We start from the raw sequence: 19459 nt of genomic DNA, 5'->3' as shown, positions 1-19459 counted from the left end.
GGACTATGTATATCCTGTCTTATCTGGATGGAAGAGCACTAACTTGGGCTTCTCTGCTGTGGGAGCATGATGACCCCATCCTGAAGGACCTTGCTGGGTTTTTGGAATTGTTGAAATCCGTATTTGATGACCCTGCCAGGTACACAATCACAGGATCCACATTGGTTCATCTACAAGAAGGTAATAAAAGTTTACCAGAATTCACCATAGAGTTTAAGACTTTGGCTTCAGAGTTGAACTGGGACTCGAGATGGCTGAAGACTCTTTTCTTTGAAGGCCTGAACGCCCGACTGAAAGATGAATTGGCGGCTCGAGAAATACCTGAGACCTTGGAGGACCTGATGAAGTTAGCCACAAGAACTGACCAGCAACTTCGGGATAAGGTTCAAGAGGTTAAAGGTTCCAAGAGGCCTAGCCAGGGAGAAATCCGAAGACTTTACCTAAGCCTATTCAGTCTAAACCGGTTGCTGGTGAAGAAGAACCTATGCAACTGGGCCGTAGTCACCTGACTTCTAAGGAGAGAAAAACACGGAGAAGATTAGGCCTCTGCATGTATTATGGTCAAGCAGGCTATGCAGTAGAAACATGCCCTATCTGTCCGGGAAACGGACAAACCTAAGTCCTGTGGGAGGACTCTTCTTAGGTCTAACTGCTCCTTCTCCTCCACTCTCTCTGCCAGTCTCCTTGATAAATGGACCACTTGAATTCCAGACTCTTGCCCTAGTGGATTCCGGGGCAGGAGGGAATTTTATACTAAGACGTCTAGTGGAACATCTGCGAATCCCCACTACAACTATGAAGCCTCCGCTTCTGTTATCCTCTATCCATGGGGAGCCCTTACCGGGTGAAGTAACCCTACAAATGGAATCAGTCAGTCTAAGAACTGGAGCTCTTCATACGGAATCCATTTCCGTCTTTGTGCTCGAAAAGGCTATGCACCCCTTAGTACTCGGGTTACCATGGCTACAAAAGCACATGCCTCAATTCAACTGGGCTACACAAGCTTTCACGCTGGGGCCCAGATTGTCATGGCAAATGAGGAAGTTTCACCACTACCTTGTATGCCCACAACTCTGTTGATGTCTGGGTTACCACCTCATAATGCATCGTTTCAAGATGTGTTCTCTAAGGAAGCCGCTGATATACTTCCTCCACATAGATCTTATGACTGTGCAATCAACTTGAAACCGTATACCAAACCACCCAAGAGAAGAGTACACCCCCTCTCGGTGGTGGAAAATAAAGCGATGTCAGAATACGTCCAAGAGAATCTACAAAAAGGTTTCCTAAGGCCATCCAAGTCTCTGCAGGAGCAAGGTTTTTCTTTGTGGGGAAGAAGGACGGAACCCTAAATCCATGCATTGATTATCATGGTCTAAACGAGATCACGGTCAAGGATCGCTATCCCTTACCACTCATCTCTGAGCTGTTTGACCACCTACAAGGGGCTAAGATCTTCTCCAAGCTGGATCTTAAAGGAGCGTATAACCTTGTCCGCATTGGGAGGAGGCTGCTGCTGCCGCGAGTTCCCGGGGTGGGGGTGGGGGAGAGAGAGAGTGAATGAGCGAGCAAACACAGCTTGCTCGCTCATTCACTCTCTCTCTCCCCCACCCCCACCCCGGGAACTCGCGGCAGCAGCAGCCTCCTCCCAACGCTAACATCTTCATTTTCAGCCCTCACGGAGGCGGAGTCCCATCGGCCGCGGTTGAACCTCTTCATTTTCCTCCGAGCCGTGCTGCACAGTCTTCTTTTCTTCGGGCCGATGCTGAGCGCACTAGCGTGGCCTCTTCTTGCCGCGCAGGCACCCGATACGCTCCACTTCCTCTTCCGGGCCGCTGGGGGGGGGGGGGGCGGGAAGAAGAGAGCACGCCGGTGCCGCTGACTCCAGCTGTCCTGCCGCGTTCCGCCCGGGCTGACAGCATTTTAAGCCCGGGCGGAGGAGGACCGGGGAGCAGCTGGGTCAGCGGGAAAGTGTGGCGACTGTCTGCGAGCCAGATGCAGCCCTCAAAAGAGCCATATCTGGCTCGCGAGCCATGGGTTCCCGACCCCTGTCCTATGGGGAGGAGCCCAGTAGGGAACTGAAGCATCGGGCTAGACTCAGATGCACAAACACAGAGGGCCTGATTTTAAAAACCATTTACTCGAGCAAAACTGGTTTTTGCTCGAGTAAATACACTTTACTCAAGTAAGTGGGCTTTTCAAAATTGCTACAATATATGCCATTGAATTGTCCATAGGATTTACTCAAGTAAATAGCTTTTGAAAATTGCTACGATAGTATGTCACATTTACATGCGTAACTCCTTTGAAAATGACCCCCAGAGATTCTATCTTTTATTACACAGCTAATGTGACAACCAGAGGTGGCAGCAGAGAGTAGTTTAGGTAGCGGTAGTCTGTGATCCTTGGCATAGGAGACCCGTCCCACAATGGTGGTGTAAGGCCCTGATGCAAATGTCCAGTAAGGCACTGTAGGAGAGACAGACTGGCAGATGTTATAACACAATCCCTGGTAGCTGAGTAAATAGAGTTTCCAATGAGCAGTAGAGGGAGGATAGGTATTAGCAGTCTTTAATCCTTGGCAGAGGAGACCCATTCCATAATGGTGGTGTAAGGCCCGATGCAGATGAGCAGCTAGGAGCTGTAGATGAACAGACTGGGAGAAGTTATACTCATTCTCTGTAGCTGATAGGTAATGTTCCAGCAGGTTGAAGAATTGGTCGCAGGCACCAGGATAGATACACAGGCCCTCGAGGAGCGAGTATCTGTATAGAGGATAGGCACCTGGAAATAAGCAAAGGGCCCCTGAGGAGTGGGTACCCAGGTTAGTAGAACCCCGGAGAATGAAGGTGGCTTCCAGCAGAGTAGAAGTGGCAGAGCAGCTTCAGACCAGAACAAATCCAGTCTGTTGCTAACTTTGTGAGAGTCAACAAATGGGCAACCTTTTGAATACGGAAGCAATGACGTCACTCGAGGGGGACGCTCCCGAAGTTCACGCCAACACTGCTACAAGAAGTGAGGCGTGCACGCGTGCGCACCCTAGGAGGCCTCAGGTCAACATGGTGGGACGCCGCGCCAGAGCCCCTCCGGAGGGTGCGGCAAGGAGATGCTATGGACGCCATTCTCCCGAGGCTGGTGGAGAAGGCTGAAAAAGAGGTGAGGCATGTCGGGTGAAGCCGTCTGAGACCGATGGACGCAACAGAAGTGATTGAGAAAGTGAATAAAGGTGATCAAATTATATTGGACCCTGTTAGGAATTGTGGACCCTTGGCCCGAGGTGGGGTTCTTGCTACCTGAAGGGTTGGGCCCCACCGACAGGAGGCAAGGCTGGCCGGGAACAGAGGCAAGCTGTAACTTTGCCTGTACTGACCCTCGTTCCCCGCAGGTTGAGCCCTTGGGTGCCGGGGCCGGCAGGACTTAGGCGCACCTCTGTGTGGCTGTTCCCGGAGAGGATAGACGGCTGCATGCAGAGAGTGTGAGAGAGGTTAGGCACAGTCCGAGGCAGGAGCACCCTCAAGAGAGAAGGAGAGAGAGTCTCAAGAGGTGTACAGCCAATGCAGCTCTGTAGAGGGTAGAGCAGGACCATGAGGTGCAGGCCTGGAGGTGCAGGCCTGGAGGTGCAGGCCTGGAGGTGCAGGGGCGTAGACTTGAACTAAGGTATGCTGAATAAGGGCTAGAGCGGGGAACCCACTGTAGCAGGTGCCAGGAGAGCAGAAGGTGCAGCGGTACTGCTCGAGACACGGCAACGTGGTATCAGGATCTTTTGTAGTAGAAGCGCTGGGGAGTGCCCTGAGGAGTGGGGATCCCGAGACAGTCACAGCGCTGAGCCAGGTCTTAGATGAGTAAAAGCACTGGAGCAAGATCCTTAATGTAGAAGTACCGTGGGAGTCCCGAGGAGCAAAGGGCACTGCGGTAGGGACTCAAAGGAAGAGGCGCTGAGCCAGGCCCCGAGGAACGGGATGAGCCGAGAGAGAGTCCAGGTGACATAGCGCTGAGCCAGGCCCTGAGGTGCGGGAAGCACCGAGAGAGTGTCCAGGTGACGTAGCACTGAGCCAGGCCCCGAGGAGCGGGAAGCGCTGAGAGAATGTCCCAGTGAAAGCACTGAGCCAGACCCCGTGGAGCGGGAAGTGCAGAGAGGAAGTCCAGGTGAAGTAGTGCTGAGCCTGGCCTCGAGGAGCGGGAAGCGCTGAGAGAATGTCCCAGTGAAAGCGCTGAGCCAGACCCCGAGGAGCGGGAAGTGCAGAGAGGAAGTCCAGGTGAAGTAGCGCAGAGCCTGGTCCCAAGAAGCGGGAAGCGCTGAGATCCAAAGAGCCGGCAAATGCGTGCATATGTGCACCCATGCGGCTGTTTCAAAGTTACTGTCCCTGTGTTTGAATGGTTCAAAATTAATGTTTCTTTGATGTTTAGATATATTAATGAGCAATCAGTCTGGAAAAAAGACCTCAAAGAGGCAGATGTGGTACAAGAGAATTATTTAGATTTGATGTTTATAAGTGAATCATGGCACACTTCTTTTGATTTGGTTCTTTCAAATGTAATGACCTCTTCTGGCTAATCTTTTATTGAACAAGCGCAAGAGGGCAAACGGGGTGGTGGACGTCTAGTGTTTTATAAATCAAATTTGGTGTTACAAAGGTTACCGTTGACTTTAGGTGATTATATTGAAGTACTTTCTTCATTATTTAATCTATATTTTGGCTTAGACTATGTTCCTCCATCGTTTAAAGTCTCTGAAAGTGTTATGAATCAGAAGGTAGAGTTAGTGCTACCTAAAAGGAAACGATCCCCTTAGGTCTCTACCGTCAGATGGCGAGGCCGAAGGCTGCAGCTGTCAAACGAAGACTTCACCCTGGAAGCTCGAGATCCCCCCAGGAGAAGCCTGTAGGGACCCGGCCGCTGGGACTTTGGAGACTACCCTGAAGACTGAAGAAAGGTCTGGATGCAGGCGCCTCCTGCGGGTCGTGGGTTCCAGATGGCTGACGCCTCCAGCAGGTCGTAGTAGTCTTGAGGACGGAGTCGCAGAGTAGTCCAAAGCCGGTCCGAGGGTTTGGTACACAAGAAGGGTCGAAGTCCAGTCCAAGATCAAAACAGGAGAAGGATCCGAAGCCAGACCAGGAGAAATCAGGAGAAGGGTCGCAAGCCGTACCAGGAACAAGCCAGGGAAACACGAACACCAGTCCGAGATCAGAAGCCAAGAGTCAATCCAACGGAGCGGGAAGCAGAGAGGGACGAAGAACCAAACCAGGAACACGGAGCTCAGGAACAAACCCAGCCAGGAACCTTGATACCAAGGCAAGGTCTGTGTATCAGACCTTGCCTTAAGTACAGGAAGCCAGGGGAGGAGACTCAGGAGGAGCCATGACTATTCCTGTCATGGCTCCTTTAAGAATTCAAGTCAGCCACACACACGGCTCTAGTAGAGTCAGAGGGGGAGGAGCTGACCCGGCCGAGGAACCATGCGGCTGAGCCTGGCCGCGGAAGCAGCCGTAGAAGAAACCGAAGGGGGCTGCCTGCACCGTAGGAGCCCTCGAGGGCGCCCGACACCTCGGGTGAGTTTATCTTCACTGCGGCCGCCGGCCCGACCCCGGTTGCGGCCCACCGCGGCCAGCGGCCATGATATCTGGCCCTGGTTGCGGGCTGCCGTGGCTGGCGGTACTAACAGAAAGAGCTCAGCTGTTTGATGGGTTAGTCAGTTGTTTATAAGATGTCCCTCTGTTATTCTCATTGGTGATTTTAATTTACATGTCAATATGTGGTGTTCTACTTTTGTGCAAAAGTTTTTAGATATTTTAGATATTGCTGGAAGGAGACAAATTGTGGAAGTCCCTACCCATCGGTTAGGACATATTCCAGATTTGCTGCTCTATCCGCATTCTATGTGGTCACAACAACATACTGAAGTAAGTGTTGTGTCACCTATAGTATGGTCAGATAACTTCCTAATGATAGGAAATTTGGAGTTGTCAAATGTGTATGTCCCTAATCATAAAGTAGTTAAAATAAATAGCAAGAATTGATCCTGAAGCTTTTAAGAATTTATGGGAGAAATGTAATTTTAATAGTGACTTTTCAACCATTGAGATAGAAGAATTAGTTGTATGCTGATTTGAGAAATTAGAGATACTTTGTAATCAATCGGCCAGACTCCTGAGCATGAAGTTGTGTGAAGCTGGATAAAAAGAAGTTTCCATGGTATACCCCAGATCTTTATGACATGCATAGAGATGTTCATAGATCAGAGAGAAAAAACAGGCCTAATGTAAATAAGAATGTATATAGGTGCAAATTAAAGCATTATAAGGTGGAGATAAAAAGAGTGAAAGGAATGTATTATAAATCACAAATTGCCTCTGCCCTTAATCAGCCTAGGGAGCTTTTCTTCTTAGTAAATTCATTGTTACAAAAACCCATAAATAGTGAGAGAGAATTTGTAGATTGTGAAGCGCTTGCTGACTTTTTTTTTAAGATACAATTATAACTTTACAGGATTCTATACCAAAGACTGTTTTTAAGGATGTTCTGTCACAAGTGGAACTGAGAAGCAGGGTTGACTGAACTAAATGTAAACTTTGACCAAAGAAGATATACCAAGCTTAAAGAAGATATTCCCATTGTATCCCATCATTTTGCATATTATTAATAAATCTTTAGTGGCAGGAATAATCCCAAAAGAATTTAAAAAGGCCATAGTAATACTAATCAAAAAGGATAATATCTGGTGCCAATTTAGCAAATTTTTGTCCAATTTCCAACTTGCCCACTGTTACTAAACATTTAGAAGAATGGCTTTTGTTACAATTTGTGGAATTTTTAACCACAAATAATGTGCTGGATGCACATCAATTAGGTTTTAGACAAAGTTGTGGCACAGAATGCTTGCTAGTATCTTTACTAAATCACGTACTGCTGGAATTAGGTAAAGCTCATTCTATGTTACTGGTGCAACCTAATGTAGCAGCAGCAGCACTCAGTTCAGTAGATCATTCCATCCTGCTGAATCAATTGCGCACCACTGGCCTTAAATCAGTTATGTTGGCCTGGTTTAGTTCTTTCTTAGACAGTTATCAACAGATTACTATAAATCGAAATTCTTCTGCCTGGTGAGTGGTGCCATCAGGGGTCCCACAGGGCTCCTCATTATTATCATGCTCTTTAATGTCTATTTACAACCAATAGGAGTTCTGTTTCAAGAACTGGGGGTTCTTTCTACATCTATGTAGATGATCTGCAATTTATATTGCCTTTTACACCAAATAATTCTTTACCTGAGCATAAGCTTAGAGATTGCATGATGCTATTCAGTCTTGGTTTTTCAGCACAAATTGGTGCTAAGTGTTAAGAAGACTACAAATCTACAAATATGTTGTAAGCCTGTGATGGAGTTCCAGGAAATCAGATTTGGGGATATGATCATTCCTATTGTGACTGAGACCAGAAACCTGGGTTTTCAGTTGGATTTCAAGATGACAATGAAACCACATAAGAACATACCATACTGAGTCAGACCAAGGGTTCATCAAGCCCAGCATCCTGTTTCCAACAGTGGAAATCCAGGCCATAAGAACCTGGCAAGAGCAAAAAAACTAAGTCTATCCCATCTTACTGATGCTAATAATAGCAGTGGCTATTTTCTAAGTCAACTTAATTAACAGCAGGTAATGGACTTCTCCTTCAAGAACTTACCCAATCCTTTTATAAACCCAGCTACACTAACTGCACTAACCACATCCCCTGGCAACAAATTCCAGAGTTTAATTGTGCGTTGAATGAAAAAGAACTTTCTCCAATTAGTTTTAAATGTGCTACATGCTAACTTCATAGCGTGTCCCATAGTCCTTCTATTATCTGAAGGAGTAAATAAATGATTCACATTTACTCATTCTAGACCTCTCATGATTTTAAACACCTCTATCATATCCCCCCTCAGCCGTTTCTTCTCCAAGCTAAACAGTCCTAACCTCTTTAGTCTTTCCTCATAGGGGAGCTGTTCCATCACCTTTATCATTTTGGTCACCCTTTTCTTGTACCCTCTCCATAGCAACTATATCTTTTTTGAGATGCGGTGACCAGAATTATACACAGAATTCAAGGTGCGGTCTCACCATGGAGCGATACAAGGGCATTATGACATTTTCTGTTTTATTCACCATTCCCTTTCTAATAATTCCCAACATTCTGTTTGCTTTTTTGACTAACACAGCACACTGAACCAACGATTTCAATGTGTTATTGACTATGATGCCTAGATCTCTTCTTGGGTGGTAGCTCCTAATATGGAACCTAATATTGCATACTATAGCATGGGTTATTTTTCCCTATATGCATCACCTTGCACTTATCCACATTAAATTTCATCTGCCATTTGGATGCCCAATTTTCCAGTCTCACAAGGTCTTCCTGCAATTTATCACAATCTGCTTATGATTTAATTACTCTAAATAATTTTGTATCATCTGCAAATTTGATTACCTCACTCATCATATTCCTTTCCAGATCATTTATAAATATATTGAAAAGCACGGGTTCCAGTAAAAATCCCTGAAACACTTCACTGCCCACTCCCCTCCACTGAGAAAATTGTCCATTTAATCCTACTCTCTGTTTCCAGTCTTTTAACCAGTTTGTAATCCACGAAAGGACATCGCCACCTATCCCATGACTTTTTACTTTTCCTAGAAGCCTCAAGAGGAACTTTGTCAAATGCCTTCTGAAAATCCAAATACACTATATCTATTGGTTCATCTTTATGTACAGGTTTATTAACCTCTTCAAAAACGTGAAGCAGATTTGTGAGTTAAGACTTGCCTTGGGTAAAGCCATGCTGATTTTTTTCCATTAAACCATGTCTTTCTATATGTTCTGTGATTTTGATGTTTAGAACACTTTCTACTATTTTTCCTGGCACTGAAGTCAGGTTAACTGGTCTGTAGTTTTCCGGATCGCCCCTGGTGCCCTTTTTAAATATTGGGGTTATATTAGCCACCCTCCAGTCTTCAGGTACAATGGATGATTTTAATGATAGATTACAAATTTTTACTAATAGATCTGAAATTTCATTTTTTATTTCCTTCAGAACCCTGTGGTGTATACCATCCAGTCCAAGTGATTTACTACTCTTCAGTTTGTCAATCAGGCCAACCACATCTTCCAGGTTCACCGTGATTTGGTTCAGACCGTCTGAATCATTACCCATGAAAACCTTCTCCGGAACGGGTATATCTCCAACATCCTCTTCAGTAAACACCGAAGCAAAGAAATCATTTAATTTTTCCGTGATGGCCTTATCTTTTCTAAGATAAGCCTCATGAGAGGCTTCTAAGAAAACTAAAAAGTCATGGGATAGGAGGCGATGTCCTTTTGGCGATGTCCTTTTGTGGATTCCCCCCTTTCCCACTCCCCCCTATCCTCCTTCCCTCCCTACGGCCTTCCTCCCCCTTTTGTTATTGCTCCATTTTGGTTCATTTTGTATTTCTGACTCCTGTTTCTGCTATTCAATGTTATTTTTTATCTTGTTATATTATATTATTATATTGTTTATATTGTTTTATTGTATTTCCCGCCTGAGTTCTTTGTAAACCGGCATGATGTGTTTCACGAATGTCGGTAAATAAAAGTTAATAAATAAATAAAATAAATAAATAAATTACAAACTGGCTAAAAGATAGGAAACAGAGAGGAGGATTAAATGGACAATTTTCACAGTGGAAGGGAGTGGGCAATAGTGTGCCTCAGGGATCTGTTTTGGGTGTTGTGTTCCGCGGCCGTGGTGCCCCACGACCGCGGCCCCCTACCTGACTCGCGGCGTTCCTGCACTGCGGGAGCCCCGGGGGAGGGCTCTGACTTGGGCTGTCGCGCCCGCGCGGCCTCCGGTGCTGCTTCTTGCAGGGGAAGCCGTCCTGCTTCCTCCCAGCGGTGTCTCCCCTCCGCGGGGGAAATCCAAAATGGCCACCGCCATCCTTAGGCGCGAGGCCGTGCCTCCTCCACAGAATTAAAGGGACCCAATCCCTTTAAATGGCTTCACCTGTTCTCTATCAGCCAGAGCAGGGGAAGTATAAAAGGCAGCTTCCTCTGCTCATCCAGTGACTTGGCAACGTCCTCCAGCGCTGTCCAGTCTGCTTGCTTCAGTGAGTCCCTTGAGCTTTGGATCCTGTTCCTGTTCCGTCTTGGTGTTCCTGGTTCCTGACTTTGGATTGGCTTACAGTGATCCTCTGGTTCCTGACTTCGGATTGGCAAGTGGTGATTCTCTGGTGTTCGACCTCGGATTGGCAAACGGTGTTCGACTTCGGACTGGTGAGCGACGACCCTCTGGCACTCGACCTAGGACTCTCTCAAGACTACCGTCTCCAAGGGCCCACCTAAGTCCCAGTGGCCCGGGTCCCTACGGGCTCCTCCTGGGGGGACCGTGGGCTTCCAGGGCGAAGCTCCAGTCGGCCCTTGCACCGTCACCTGACCTCTCAAAGGTCCACCTAAGTCCCAGCGGTCTGGGTTCCTACGGGCTCCTCCTGGGGGAACTGCGGACTTCCAGGGGTGAAGACACAGCTTTCCTCTTCTTGACTCTCCCTCCGCTTCCACTGTCTCCAGTGCCCAGGGTCCGCTGGTCACATCTTCTGCTCAGCCTCGCCACCCGATGGGAGAACCTTCGGACCTCCCTCCTAAGGAAATTCCATCCTCCCGTCGGCCCAAGGGTTCACAACCCGAGCTTAACATTGGGACCTGTACTTTTCAATATATTTATAAATGATCTGGAAAGAAATACGACAAGTGAGATAATCAAATTTGTAGATGATACAAAATTGTTCAGAGTAGTTAAATCACAAGCAGATTGTGATAAATTACAGGAAGACCTTATGAGACTGGAAAATTGGGCATCCAAATGGCAGATGAAATTTAATGTGGATAAGTGCAAGGTGAAGCATATAGGGAAAAATAACCCATGCTATAGTTACAAAAAGTTAGGTTCCATATTAGGAGCTACCATCCAAGAAAGAGATCTAGGCGTCATAGTGGATAACAGATTGAAATCATTGGTTCAGTGTGCTGCGGCAGTCAAAAAAGCAAACAGTATGTTGGGAATTATTAGAAAGGGAATGGTGAATAAAACGGAAAATGTCATAATGCCTCTGTATCGCTCCATGGTGAGACCGCACCTTGAATACTGTATACAATTCTGGTCGCCGCATCTCAAAAAAGATATAGTTGCGATGGAGAAGGTACAGAGAAGGGCAACCAAAATGATAAAGGGAATGGAACAGCTCCCCTATGAGGAAAGACTAAAGAGGTTAGGGCTGTTCAGTTTGGAGAAGAGAAGGCTGAGGGGGGATATGATAGAGGTGTTTAAAATCATGAGAGGTCTAGAACGGGTTAATGTGAATCAGTTATTTACTCTTTCGGATAATAGAAAGACTAGGGGGCACTCCATGAAGTTAGCATGTGGCACATTTAAAACTAATCGGAGAAAGTTCTTTTTCACTCAACGCACAATTACACTCTGGAATTTGTTGCCAGAGGATGTGGTTAGTGCAGTTAGTGTAGCTGTGTTTAAAAAAGGATTGGATATGGATACGTTCTTGGAGGGGAAGTCCATTACCTGCTATTAATTAAGTTGACTTAGAAAATAGCCACTACTATTACTAGCAACAGTAGTATGAAATAGACTTAGTTTTTGGGTACTTGCCCTGTACTTATGGCCTGGATTGGCCACTGTTGGAAACAGGATGCTGAGCTTGATGGACCCTTGGTCTGACCCAGTATAGGCATGTTCTTATGTTCTTATGTTCTAAGTGCCCCTTTAACCCCTCGATCATCTAACAGTGCAATTGACTTCCTCGCAGGCTTTCTGCTTTGGATATATTTTTAAAAGTTTTACTGTGAATTTTTGCCTCTACTGCCAACTTCTTTTCAAATTCTCTCTTAGCTTGTCTTACCAATGTCTTACATTTAACTTGCCATCGCTTATGCCTTATCCTATTTTCTTCTGTTGGATCCTTCTTCCAATTTTTGAATGAAGATCTTATGACTAAAATAGCCTCTTTCACCTCACCTTTTAACCATATCGGTAATCGTTTTGCCTTCCTTCCACTTTTCTTAATGTGTGGAATACATCTGGACTGTGCTTCTAGGATGGCATTTTTTAACAATGTCCATGCCTCTTGTACACTTTTTACCTTTGTAGCTGTCTGTCTACCAATTTTTCTCATTTTATCAAAGTTTCTCTTTTGAAGGTTTAGCACTAGAGCCATGGATTTGCTTACTGTCCGCCTTCCAGTCATTAATTCAAATTTGATCATATTATGATCACTATTGCCAAGCGGCCCCACCACCATTACCTCTCACCAAATCCTGTGCTCCTCTGAGAATTAGATCTAAAATTGCTCCCTCTCTCGTCGGTTCCTAAACCAATTGCTCCATAAAACTGTCATTTATTCCATCCAGGAACTTTATCTCTCTAGCATGTCCTGATGATACATTTACCCAGTCAATATTAGGGTAATTGAAATCTCCCATTATTACTGCACTACCAATTTGGTTAGCTTCCCTAATTTCTCTTACCATTTCACTGTCCGTCTCACCATCTTGGCCAGGTGGACGGTAGTATACTCCTATCACTATTCTTTTCCCCAACACACAAGGGATTTCTACCCATAAAGATTTGATTGTGCATTTAGTCTCATGCAGGATGTTTATCCTGTTGGACTCTTGTCATCCCGGACATAAAGCGCCACACCACCCTCCGGATGCTCCTCTCTGTCATTTGAATATAATTTGTACCCCAGTATAGCACTGTCCCAATGGTTATCCTCCTTCCACCATGTCTCTGAGATGCCAATTAAGTCTATGTCATCATTCACTGCCATACATTCTAATTCTCCCATTTTACTTCTTAGGCTTCTGGCATTAGCATACAAACATTTCAAAGTGTGTTTTTTGTTTGTATTTTCATTCTGCTTTTTAATTGATAGGGATAAATTAGAATTTTTTACCTCAGGTGAGTTTTTAGTTACAGGCACTTAGACTACTTTTCTTATTATTGGAACCTCCCTGTTGGGATGCCCTAATTCTAATGCATCATTAGTATCCTTTGAAGATACCTCCCGCCGAACCATGCGCTGCTGAGCGACTGTCGGCTTTCCCCTTTATTCTAGTTTAAAAGCTGCTCTCTCTCCTTTTTAAAGGTTAGCGCCAGCAGTCTGGTTCCACCCTCGTTAAGGTGGAGCCCATCCCTTCCGAAAAGACTCCCCCCTTCCCCAAAGGGTTCCCCAGTTCCTAACAAAACTGAATCCCTCTTCCTTGCACCATCGTCTCATCCACGCATTGAGACTCCGGGGCTCTGCTTGCCTCTGGTGATCTGCGTGTGGAACAGGGAGCAATTCAGAGAATGCTACCCTGGAGGTTCTGGATTTAAGCTTTCTACCTAAGAGCCTAAATTTGGCTTGCAGAACCTCCCTCCCACATTTTCCTATGTCGTAGTGCCCACATGTACCATGACAGCTGGCTCCTCCCAAGCACTGTCTAAAATCCTATCTAGGTGACGTGTGAGGTCCGCCACCTTTGCATCAGGTATGGGCAGTAGCCCTTGGAGACACATCCTTGGTGCGAAAGGGCAATGCACCACCTGGAGAGCAGGTCCTTGCTACAGGATCCTTTCCTGGCTGCACCCGGTTGATGTTCTCCGATCATGAGACCTTCTTCCTCCAAGGCAGCACCAGGGCTGCCAGTCTGAAGTTGGGACTTGGCTACTATGTCCCTTAAGGTCTCATCTATATACCTCTCTGTCTACCTCAACTACTCCATGTCTACCACTCTAGCCTCCAGAGATCGGACTTTTCTCTGAGAGACAGGAGCTCTCTGCATCGGATGCACACATACAACTTCTCACTGGCAGGTAAAAAATCATACATGTGACACTCGATGGAAAAGACTGGGAGGCCCCTCTCTTGCTGCTGGGCTGCTGCCTTCATCTCAAATTTGTTCAGATCCTAGTTAAGTTTTAGGTTGCTATGGAAGTAGGAATGTGTCAAATTAGCATCCTTTAAATGTATTAGTGCATTCATTATGGGCCGGATTTTCAAAAGGTTACGCGCGCTGGGCCTGTTTTCAAAAGGCCCGGCGACACGCATAAAGCACTGGGATGCATGTAATTTCCAGGGCTTTACTAAAGGAGTGGTCCGGGGGGTGGGGCATGGGCAGGGTGGTCCCGGGGGCAGGGCGGGGCAGGGTCAGAGGCTCCAGGCACAGTGGCCATTTTGCTGTTGTGCCAGGGATCGCACGCCGGCAGTTGGCCGGCGCACGCAACTTACTTCAGCCCCTGGGCTGAAGTAAGTTAGTAATAAAAGAAAGAAAAAAAAAAGGTAGGGGGAAAGGGCGGGGGAGGTAGGGGAAGGGAAGGTGGGGTGGAGGGGTAGAGAACAGGAAAGGCAATGTGGCTCGGCGCGCGCAAGGTGCACAATTATACACCCCCCTGTGCGCGCTAACCCCCAATTTTATAAGATGCGTGTGCCTGCGTGCGTATGTTATAAAATCAGGCACCGGGTAGCACACGCACATGTACGGCGCATGCGCTCCTTTTAAAATCTACCCCTATATGTCTGGTAGTGGCCTTTAGGGGAATGATCAAACTCTCAATAAGGTGTGGGGAATTCGTGACATGAAGTTAAAAGGCTGATTTTTTTTCTTTTAGTGTGTAAGTGGCACCCGCCTATAAATTGATGGATGAGCTAGGGGTGGGTGGAAGACGGGTGGGAGGGTTGGGAAATACAAACACACTAACTTCTGCTTATTAGCTGCCTTACTGACTATTAAAAGCACAAACACACTAAATAATATACCCCAATAGTTTACTTCTCCCCAATACTTAAAAAAAAACAAACAAATTTCCCAAGCAAAACTTACTGATTCCTTTTAGCCACCAGCAAGGTGATCCTCTCCTCTCAGTGCTCCCACTTGGCAAGGGCTGTTTTAAATTGCAAACCATTCGCCCTTTAAAGTTTCTACTGTCTCCTGCAGATTTTCATTTGGTAGTTCAAGCTTTAGTGGTCTCAGAAATAGAGTATTATAATGCTCTCTTTGTTGGGTTACCTAAGAATCTTCTTCATGTTCTATAGTTGATACAAAATGGTGCAGCTAGGGTTATTACAGGAGCTAAATATTCTGATTATATTTTACTTGTACTACATTCTTTGTATTGGCTCCCCATCAAAGAAAGATTCAAATGTAAGTTGATAACCATAGTCTTTAAGTCATTGCACCTTGATAACTTGCCTCTTGCAGATCTTATTGATCTTTATTATCCAACTAGGTCGTTATGCTCCAAAAGTCAGAATTATATTAGAACACAGCCTCCTTCAAGTGGTAAACTACAGTAAACCAGATAGACAGCTTTCCCGCAAATTGGTCTAGTACTTTGGAATAATTTGCCTCCTAATTTAAGAGTGTATGAAGATTATACAATTTTCAGAAAGCAATTTCAATCTAATTTTTTAAAGCAAGTTTATCATTTTCATTTGTGATATGTTTTTATCGTGTAATGTTTTGGGAAATATATTTTGTAAGGCTTTGATGTGTCTATGAGTGTGGTATTGTAATCCGCATTGATCAATTTGTAATTGGATTTAGCAGACTATAAATACACCAAATAAATAATTTATTTTTGTGTTGTAAAGCATACTTGCTACTATTGTTAATATATCGCAGTTTAAGAAGAAGAAGGTATTGCTGGATTAATGGAGTAGAAATCTTGAATCGATTACCTGTGGACTTCCCGACATTTTCTCCTTCCAAATCTCCTGCAGTTCATTTGCCAGGTCCTTCTTACTTAGCTTCAGGTTTTTGACCTTCCCTTCATGTTGCATATATATTGGGACATTCTCTCCTGTACCCTATAACAGCAAGCACAAGACAGACCAGTCAGTGATTGAATAGGAAAATTCACTGCTTGGAAGCGAGTGGCAGTGGTTTTAAAACACATTTGTCTTGCTGCAACTGAACCCATATTGCCTTTCAAAGATAAACTGTGCCCTAGGAAGGGCTATAGGATGTAAGAAATGTACTACTTATGTTTTCGAAGAATTTAGTTGGCACTTAGCACACTGTGCATATACCAATACATCAGCTCTGTAATAGAATCAGCCCTGTGGAATTTGGATTGATTTTTAGTAACAAGTTGGGAAAGCCTCCACTGTGCTGGGACTCTGACTGATCCTGTGAGGGAAGGAAACAGACACCTGCAATGTAACTGCATAATTTGGGTGATCTGCAGCTCTGCCATGAGATTGGATACCTGCAAATTACCCCACTCATTACATATGTGCTATTGAGGTATTTCTAATTGTTTAAGATGATTGCTTCATGCAGCAGATGGGAAAAAAGGTTAACAGCTCTACAGCAATCAGTGGTGACCTACAAGACTACATTAAAATATTATTGCAATCAAAATTTGTTTTATATAATTTATGAAGAAATAATGGTCAGCGAAGACATTGCTAGTAATACATTTTTTTCACGTAGATAAGCAGGATGAATTAGCCATGCTGTCTGGGACATCCTCCGGTCCTGCAGGTGGGGGAGCTCTCAAAGTAAAGTTCTGAGTCTTGCTGTACTGTGTGTGCCTGCTTGGCACCTACCCCACCCTCCTGAGTCTCTTCAGTCTGTTTTATTCCACGAGCCTAACAGCACGCGGAGCTCTCAGTCTCCTAACAACTTTTTCTGTGAAGAAAAAAAAAGAGATTTTTTTTCTATCTTATTACCTCTTCCTGTAGTTAAGCTTAACTACTTCTTTAAAAATTCATCGACTTCTGACAGAAAATGCCTCGTCCAGGCTTCAAATTCTGTCACTGCTGGAAGATAATGTCTGTATAGACAGACATACCTCCTGTTATATTTGCCTGGGCCCACAACACGACCAGGCTAACTGTGTGGACTGTGGACGCATGTCCCCTAGAGCTCAGAGACAACGTGCAGCCAAGATCCAAGAATTAAAGCAGGCTGCGTCAGGATCGTATGCCCCCTCTGAGGCCTTGGCTCGATCCTCCCTGGGACCTTCCCATGCGTCGAAGTCGGTGCGTCCACGGGCTGCGTTGGTACGTCCTCCTGCTTCGACTGCGTCAACTACCAAGAAGCTCCCATCGGCACTGACGCATAGCGCGAGCTACGCATCCACTGCGTCGAAGAGGGCAACAGCATCAGCCAGCGTCGAAGCGTTGGCCGACATCGGAGCTCTGATGCATCATCATCGACGCACCGACGCATTCGGTGCAAGCAAGTCCAGCCATGCTTCTGGATCGAAGCATGGACATAAAACTTTGACGCATCGAAGAACAACAGTTCCGACTCATCACCATAAGTCTCTATCTTAGACTTCATCAACGCAAAAGCCTCATAAGCAACCAAAGAAACACATTTCTGGCCATAAAGAGGCAGAAAGAGCCATTGCCTTTTTTGGTTGTGGATGAAGATCCTCTGTTTTCTCCCCCTGATGCGTCCTCACCGTCTCCGCCATCCGACCATGAGGAGCCTTTACGTAAGAGGCTACGGACAACATCACACCCTAGCACCACGCACTCAGGGAGCGAAACTCCTATTCTGCCATTGCAAGCTCCACCATGGGGTGTACCACAGGATACACAACCTCAGGAGACATCAGACCCCCCAGATGATCAACCAAAACCAGTCGTGCCTCCCGAAGACCTCACTTATTCGAAATTCCTTGAGAAGGTGGGCCAAACACTAAACATTGAAACCAAGCAACTGCCAGATCCAAGAGCGGATGTTCTTGGTTTATTAAAGGTTTTTGAAACTCCAGCAGAATCAACTGCACTTCCATCTCATGAGGTGCTTGATGCAGTAATGAAAAGAGCCTGGGAAACACCTCTATCAGGCCCCTCCACTTCCAGAAAATCAGAGTTAAAATATCGAATGCGACAGTCTTCCTATTATTCACATGTTCAACTGCCTCATGCCTCAGTAGTGGTTGAGTCAGCAATGCAAAAGGCCCGTAAGTCTAGGCTACATTCAAATGCCCCTCCAGGTCGAGACTCTAAATATATAGATGACTTTGGTAAGCGAGCATATCAATCAGGTATGCTCAATGGAAAGAAACAGCAGCATCAGTTTGCAATTACCCAATACCTGTTTGAGTGCTTACAAGCCTTGAAGCCTAAGATTCAGGAAGGATCTCCAGATCAGAACCTCCCTGAGGAGTTCCATCAAATGGAAGAGGCTTTGAGACATCTCATCCGGAGAGTATATGAAGGTTTGAGACATCTGCGAAGGCCAATGCCATCGCAGGAAGAAGGCTTGCATGGCTGAGGGCAAGTGCCATCAGAGAAGATGTCCATGAGAAGTTAGCAAACCTCCCCTGCTTGCCGGATAATTTATTTGGCGACCAGTTCCGGGAAACAGTGTCTCAATTAAAAGAGCAAAAATTAGCAGTACACTCACTAACCGCTCCATCGGACTTCTCCACCTCAAGACGGTATTATACATCTTACCGCAAACCACAATATCAGCGTCGACTCTTTAGGCCTTATCCAGCTTCACGTCCTCTCTACTACTCCTCTTCTCGCCTTCAGACGTCACAAGCACAAGGACCTAGACGTCAGAGGACTCTGAAACAACCTCGGACTCCTCAAGATTCAAACCCCCCAAAAGTATTGCAGGATTTTTAGGGAACCCCAAACCACTGCTACCACTTCCAGTTGGGAGCAGGTTATTCCACTTCCTACCTGCATGGGATGCCATCACATGCAGGTCGGCCTTCCTGTTATATGGTTATGTTGTTAATCCCTTAGTTCCATGTAAACAGATTTGATATGAATCTTGTCATGAAGATCGGTATAGAAAATGTCAAATAAATAAATAAATAAATAAATAAACTGACCTCTGGGTATTAAAAATAATAAAGGAAGGTTACTCCCTCAACTTCCAATCTTTTCCCCCCATGCCACACTTGGTATGCACCAGACAGCAAAACACACATTCCCATCAAATGCACCTGGAGATCAACAATGTACTACAACAGCAGTGCATCCACGAACTACCTGTGCTGCACCATCACACGGGTTTTTATTCCCAATACTTCCTCATTCCAAAAAAATCAGGAGGATTCCGTCCTATCCTGGATCTCAGAGCACTCAACAAGCACTTGACGACGGAAAAATTCAAGATGATGTCCATCAAATCCATTCTCCCTTTCATTCAACCCAGAGACTGGATGTGTTCCATAGATCTCAAGGATTGGGAACGCCATGCCCCCCGACCTTCGCATAGAACCATGCACAACGAAATAAAAAAACCCAACTAAAAACATGGCTTTTCCAACAGACCTTTCACTAACACCCACTTACTTAATCTCTGCAGCGAATCCTCACTAAATTCTCTCCAGCACTACCATCCAATCTGTACATAGTTTGTTACCCAGTACTACCGTCCTTCTGTACATACTTTGTTACCCCGCTTGTTAATC

General features: G+C 45.6%; 1 protein-coding gene across 1 annotated transcript in view; it reads right to left on the bottom strand.

Moving 5' to 3' along the window:
• TSNAXIP1 (translin associated factor X interacting protein 1) overlaps nt 1-19459 on the bottom strand; it is a 265687-nt gene that overhangs the window by 76724 nt on the left and 169504 nt on the right. The window contains exon 11 of the mRNA XM_029608818.1: nt 15747-15875. Within this exon, the coding sequence (XP_029464678.1) occupies nt 15747-15875 (129 nt within the window). The remainder of the gene's footprint in view (nt 1-15746; nt 15876-19459) is intronic.

Source organism: Rhinatrema bivittatum, chromosome 7 (genome assembly GCF_901001135.1).
Source record: "Rhinatrema bivittatum chromosome 7, aRhiBiv1.1, whole genome shotgun sequence".
In the NCBI taxonomy this organism is placed as follows: domain Eukaryota; kingdom Metazoa; phylum Chordata; class Amphibia; order Gymnophiona; family Rhinatrematidae; genus Rhinatrema; species Rhinatrema bivittatum.
This window is presented reverse-complemented; position numbering and strand designations above follow the sequence as displayed.